We start from the raw sequence: 6,846 nt of genomic DNA, 5'->3' as shown, positions 1-6,846 counted from the left end.
TCATTTGTTTTCTATTTTGATAAATTCTCTCTGTTGAAAATTATATTTTTATATTTTAAATAATTTGCAATTTCAGGAAATATGTTTTTATATTAAATTTGTGTTTTCTACTCACGACTAGCTAGCGCGGACGCGCGAACTTTCGAGTAATAGATAGATAGAGAGAGAGAGAGACAGACAGACATACAGCTCGCTCCGGCCAGTCATGGTATTAGCTGTCAGTAGCCAAAGAATCGACAGGCCCAGCAACAGGCACACAGATACTTCACTAGCAGTGAGCACTTTCACTTCTGACAGCTAATAGCATGATAGTGCCAATAATTTTAATGCTAATTGTAAACAGTGACGAAAACCACTTTATTAGTAATTATTATTAGTTACTATTATTACTGTTGGTGTTGTTATGTTCGTGAGTGAAAGACATGGTTTTGGAGCTCGCAAGTTGTTACTGAATTTTGTTGTTTTAAAGAAAAAGAAAGCTATTTTGGTTTTTGTTGTACCATTTTGTTATTAAGTCAAGTAACCTTCTTTGAAGCTTGTTGGCTTTGTGAAAATATTTCCCTTCGAGGTGAATTTGAGACTTTTAATGGCCAAGTTACATATCAAAAAAATAAAAACGATATTACTTCGCAAATCCAGGCACGAGTTAGCTATTCCAAGCAGACTATACAAAAGCAAAACCTATTCCCCACTACAATTAGTTAACAAAGGATGTATGAACGATAGCAATGTTAACAACAACAAAACCATCACAGCCACCAATGTAAACAACGCAGTGAAAAAGACATATGAAAGCAACACTACTGCTACCACCATAAGTACCGAGCGATTCAACAACAGCAACAAGAAGAATAAGTACAGAAAACAAAGAAGAAAAAACAAACTGTCCATTCACCATATCACCAAATCTGCGACCACCACTATTAATAGCGATGTAGTAGAAGGAAGACTGGAAGGGGGAGAGATGACATCACGTTGGCGAGTGAGAAGAAAAGTTTCCCTCTTGTTTCATGCCGTAGGCGATAGAGGTGAGACGTAACGAAGAGAGGTCATGACAACACGTGTTAACTATTGAACAATCTGCCTGCGGTACCCGATTGCAAGTCGAGGTAAGAATTTTATTTTTGTGCCTTCAAATCACAAGCTACTTCAGCACGTTGTTACCACCTGTGAGGATACTTTCGTGAAGAGGATGAAATTACTCAAATGGATTTAGGCGTTCTCTCTAAAAACCCTATAGCACAAAATGCAGACAAAAATAATCAAACATTAGGACAATCTAAGAGGGAAACTTTTCTTCTCACTCGCCGACATGACGAAAAATCAAGGGACCAAATTAACAGATCCAAAGCTGTCGAGTTCACACAAGAAGTACGACAGAAAGAACTATCAAAATTAAAAAGTGCTAAAAACCTTCTGACAAGTTGTGAACGAAACGTAGAATAAGACATCCCAGAATTCATTCGACGAAAAGCAAATCCGAAAACTACAACTCATAAAATAATAGCAGTAAAAAATCCTGCAAATTAGAGTGAGCGACACAGCAAGAAATAGGAAAGTATCTTAAACCAATCTGGAGCGCTAAAACATATGTCGTGAGAGAAAATAAATACGGTACAGTGGAAGCCTCTAGAAATAACATTTGTTTGGTGGAGATGGGCGTCTTTGACACAAAGAATAAAATTAATACTCTGCAGATCTAGAGGCTGCAACCCCCCCCCCCCCCAAAAAAAACTGATTGAGTCAAGGGATGAAGTTATAGATCCAAACAGAACAAAAGAGTATGGAACCTATCCTGGACTTGATCAATCTGCCAGTCAGTGCAAAAGTGCACGTGGCCGTTGAGGGCAGAAGCCGAGGTGTCATTTGTGTGGTAACACAAACCATCTCCAGGCTTTCTGTGCACAACAAAGGAGGAGAGAAAGATCTCCACCGTCACCATCACTAGCAACATCATCAACACCCTTGGTAGCGTGCATCCACTGCATCAAACAGTGGAATCAACAGCAGTAAAAGTAACAAAAGAAACACTGCCTTCAAGAGCCGTCATATTACCACCACCACTAACAACAACAACAACAACAACAACTGAAAGCCCGTAAGTAATAACCGAAAAGGAAGTCAATGACTCCCAAGGCGTGTCCCACTCAGATATGTCATGTGGCCAATGTGACGGAGAAGCAAATGATAACAAACATGAAAAAATGGTAAATAAAACGATCATGCCAACCAAAAAAGCTGGTAGGTGCAAACAGACGGAAGAAACACTTCTCAACAGCGACATATCAATCAACATCAGCTTGTCCACACTATCATCACCACAACAGAGACAACATGAGAAAGCCATCCCTTAAAAGTCGGACAGAAGTAGCGAACACTTACGTCGTTTCCGTCATGTATTATCGCCTGGCTGTCGAGCCTTTCCCCAGTTCATGTTTGACTGAGCTGGAGCTCCCTGCTCTTGAGCCCTCATCTACTTTTTCAAGTTACACTTGAAAAAGAAAGTGAGGGTAGAAAGGGAAGTACTGCCTTCCAGCGAATTTGTTGAAAGGCAGATGAGAGTGTAGTGAACACCACTTTCTCCCACTAGTATATATATTCAAGTGTGGGCGTAGCAGAGAGCAGCCTGCTGTGTCATTACCTGACTGACTTTTATTTACGCGGCAATTGTCTCCACTCCATTGCCGTCAGGACGCAAACTGACCAACCGTAGCCCCTAATAAGGTCACGTGAGAGTGTTTCTTCTAATGCTTTCCTGGAGCCCCTATTTTCCTATAAATAGCCTAAATTATACCCGCCAAGTCGTCGCGGCTCAGATCTTAGATCTGGTCGTTTTGACCACACGCGTAACACAGCACCAGCCAACCAGCCAGTCCAGCGACGACATCGACACCATCGTCCAACTACAACTACCAGCATCGCCGCCAGCGTCAACATGACTCTACACGTACACAAGCTACCAACAGCTAACCGCAGCTTTTCAGCCCTGTTTGTGTGATTTCTTCACCACGAAACCAACAGTCATAATTCAGCCTGCGAAGAACATCTGTATTCAAGAACCCGGCCCGGCATAGAAGCCCTAACATCACGACGAGTGATCGCTCTGCCCTAACGCTTTAACTTCTTATATACAGACACTTACCACTGTGTACTCTAACTAAGAACTGGTATAGTTCCTTATACGTGTTACTGACTCTTCAATACTATGTATCTCTCGCATTCACATACATGTATTACTCGCACACACTCTTTTGTTTACATGACGGCCAGTCTTATATTGTTTTATTATGTCGCATTCACACACACACAGACATACGATTTAATGCTCCAATAAATCTTACTGTTATACATCTCTATCGGTTGAGTCCTATCGTCTTCCTTACTGGCATTTACGAATTCTCTATGTTATAGAATTATAACATATTCATCATTTTATATTTTTGTGTTCGACCGTGTGACGCGTTTTAAAAAAGGAGCCCGTTTTCCATTCGTCACCATTTCTCCTTTTGGTTCGCACGGTCGTTCTTACAAGAGGATAATCCAAGTGAACAGGCCTGCTCTGAGCATGCGCCTGTAAATTAAGGATGGCGGATAGGGAGAAAGCCCTTACCTCAGTGATGAAGCTGACAGTGGTTTTGTAGGGTTTCCACGGGCAGCCCTCGGAAATCTCCTCACCTCTTTGTGGGGAATTTTCTCATTCGAATTTTTTGTAGCATTATTTTATTTTATTATTCTACTGTTTACATGTCTTCATGTAACCGCAAATCATATTACATCATATATTATATCACATTGCATTGTATCATCCTGTATATAGTACCGTCTAAGTGGAGGCGCAATGGCCCAGTGGTTAGGGCAGCGGACTCATGGTCATAGGATCGCGGTTTCGATTCCAAGACCGGGCGTTATGAGTGTTTATTGAGCAAAAACACCTAAAGCTCCACGAGGCTCCGGCAGGGGGTGGTGGTGAACCATGCTGTACTCTTTCACCACAACTTTCTCTCTCTATTTCTTCCTGTTTCTGTTGTACCTGTATTTCAAAGGCCAGCCTTGTCACACTGTGTCACGCTGAATCTCCCCGAGAACTACGTTAAGGGTGCACGTGTCTGTGGAGTGCTCAGCCACTTGCACGTTAATTTCACGAGTAGGCTGTTCCGTTGATCGGATCAACTGGAACCCTCGACGTCGTAAGCGACGGAGTGCCAATAGTACCGTCTTAAGGCATGGTCACACTGGACGGTTTCCCGGAGGTTTCATGGGTCTCAGGACTTAATATATCTTCTGATCTATGTGTCTTGTGGCTTGCTGTCAATAAATAAACTAGAGGGCTCAGTACATTGATTTGCTTGGAGGTAGGGGGGGGGGGTTATAATATTGCTAAGACGGCCCAGTCACTACCGTTCATGATGTTTGGAAACCCATAATGGTTAATAAAGAAATCCTCATCATCGTCATTACTATCATTATTATTATTGAAGGCGGCAATCTGACAGAATGGTTAGAACGTCAGACAAACCGCTTAGCGGCATTTCGTCCGTCTTTACGTTCTGAGTTCAAATTCTGCCGAGGTCGACTTTGTCTATCATTCTTTCGTGGACGATAAAATAAGTACCAGTTGAGTACTGGGATTTATGTAATCGACTTAACTCCTCCCTCGAACTTGCTGGCCTTGTGCCAAAATTTGAAACAAGAGAACAACAATAATAATGATAATAATGGTTTCAAGTTTTGCCACAGAGGTAGCAATTTTGGGGATGGGGGATGAGTCGATTACATCGATCCCAGTGTTCAACTGGTACTTATTTTATCGACTCCGAAAGGATGAAAGGCAAAGTCGACCTTGGCGGAGTTTGAACTCAGAACAGAATAATATAGCCATTGAAAGTTGTCTGTGAAGAAATAAAGTTTCGCGAGCGTTGTCTGTTGTTTCGCGAGCGTTGTCTGTTGTTTCAACGAGTCGTTTGCCGATTTCATAAATTGTTATATCAGTGCTGAGCCTAAAATAATTGTAATACGATACTACTTTGAAGAGAGAACAATACTTTTAGAACGGCAGATAATTTTCTTTTCTTTTCTTTTTTACTAAGAGAAATACGAAGATATGGCTTCTAAGGAACCATTTCCAATGCTATTAGTTATGGAAGTGGAGTGAAATAGCTTCGTCGAGAGATTAAAAACAGTTATGCAGTCGTTCATGCTAGAAATATCACCTTTTCTATGACACTGATTGGAGAAATTCACGCTGACTGCATACTCTAGAATTCAGTAAGAGAGTAACTTAACACACACAATTATTGCACGTGTGTATATCTGTCTATCTATATATAGATTTATAAATAAACTTGGTAAAAGAAAAATCGATTAACCTCTAGAAGGAGATTGAACTCGCACCCACACTTACGATATCAGTTCAGCATCACAAGATTTATCACAGCCACTGCGACCACCAGCCGTCATAGTGATAGTCAGAGCGGAAGTGAAGTTGTTGTTACTATCTCTCGCTCATTTGTTTTCAAAACAACATGTTTCGTGCGCTGTACCGAATTTCTAGGACGAATCTCAGTTTCATATCTTCAGTGTCAGGTTTGTATATACATATATATATATAGTTTTTTAATCACCCTGTATATCTTTTTGACATATATATAGTTTCTTGATCATCCAGCACATCTTTTTGACACTTCCTTGTCTTGTAGCATGTAAAAAAATTAAAAACAAAACAAAACAACTTCAACGTTCCCCCCTTATAGTCATGTTTTGTTTTCGTTTTATATTGTAATTTCATTCGCATTTTGGATACTTTATCGGAATATTACATCACTCTCCTACTCTCTGACGCAGTAATATCGCTAGGATTTGAACTCATTCTGAGTTTTAATTAAATTCTGTTAGACAATTTGTTCGAGGCATCGGGCGAGATTCTTAACCATATTGGGTCTGACCTGTTTCTGTACCATTATAATGATGAATGTTGCCTTAGATTGTTTACATTTCTATCCCAGTCAATAACAGAATCCGGTGGTTGAGATTCTCTTATTAGTTTTCAACCAAAATTATTTGACTCTCCATAAAGTAATTAGAGAAATATTGATGGGTGAACATCATAGATTTAGAGCGAAAGAATGCCGAGCTTGCAATTTGATATTTAAATTAGGGTTAAAAAAAAAAAAAGAAGTATTGGTCCGAAATACACATACACACAAATGAACTGGATTTCGTTAAAATAAACGTATAAAGATTTATTTTGAATTTAATTGGATTTTAATTACTTGCATTGTTGTCTGATTTATCGCTCCCTCTAAAAGCTGAAACTGGAGGTCAACAGGACTAGCCAACCCTGACGCAGAGGAAACCAAATGCACAGAGCATTCGCTTCAGCCTCATAAGCTATTTTCGATTATTTTACGTATATACTGAGTAGAGCAGTAAAACTAGATGCTCGAAACATTTACTTATTATCCTCAACCAGTTTCTACACACACACACACACACACTGCGTGCATGTGCATGAATATGTATGATGTGTGTGTATATATATATATATATATATATATATATATATATAATACAAGGAATATATATACATGTATACACACATATATGTACATACTTACATCTACATGTGTATATATATGCATATCAGGGTACAGGACGTTAGAACAATAAACTACAGACAACGGAACGAACACATAGGAAAACGGAAAGCCACTTGGAATATCCCTTCATCAGCTGTCTCTATTCTATCTAGACGTTTCGATATATATTATAAGGTTTTTAAACTTTTAAATTTTCATATTCAAAAGAGACAGAGACTTCAAATTCGATATATGGATTTATTTATTCGAT

The 6,846-nt window shown here is 39.5% G+C and overlaps 1 protein-coding gene across 1 annotated transcript in view; it reads left to right on the top strand.

The window, feature by feature from the left end:
- Positions 1–5,096: 5,096 nt before the first annotated feature.
- LOC106878604 (MTRF1L release factor glutamine methyltransferase) overlaps positions 5,097–6,846 on the top strand; it is a 36,261-nt gene continuing 34,511 nt past the window's right edge. The window contains exon 1 of the mRNA XM_014927872.2: positions 5,097–5,583. Coding sequence (XP_014783358.1) covers positions 5,523–5,583 — 61 coding nt within the window. The 5' untranslated portion in view covers positions 5,097–5,522. The remainder of the gene's footprint in view (positions 5,584–6,846) is intronic.

Source organism: Octopus bimaculoides, chromosome 4 (genome assembly GCF_001194135.2).
Source record: "Octopus bimaculoides isolate UCB-OBI-ISO-001 chromosome 4, ASM119413v2, whole genome shotgun sequence".
Lineage (NCBI taxonomy): Eukaryota > Metazoa > Mollusca > Cephalopoda > Octopoda > Octopodidae > Octopus > Octopus bimaculoides.
This window is presented reverse-complemented; position numbering and strand designations above follow the sequence as displayed.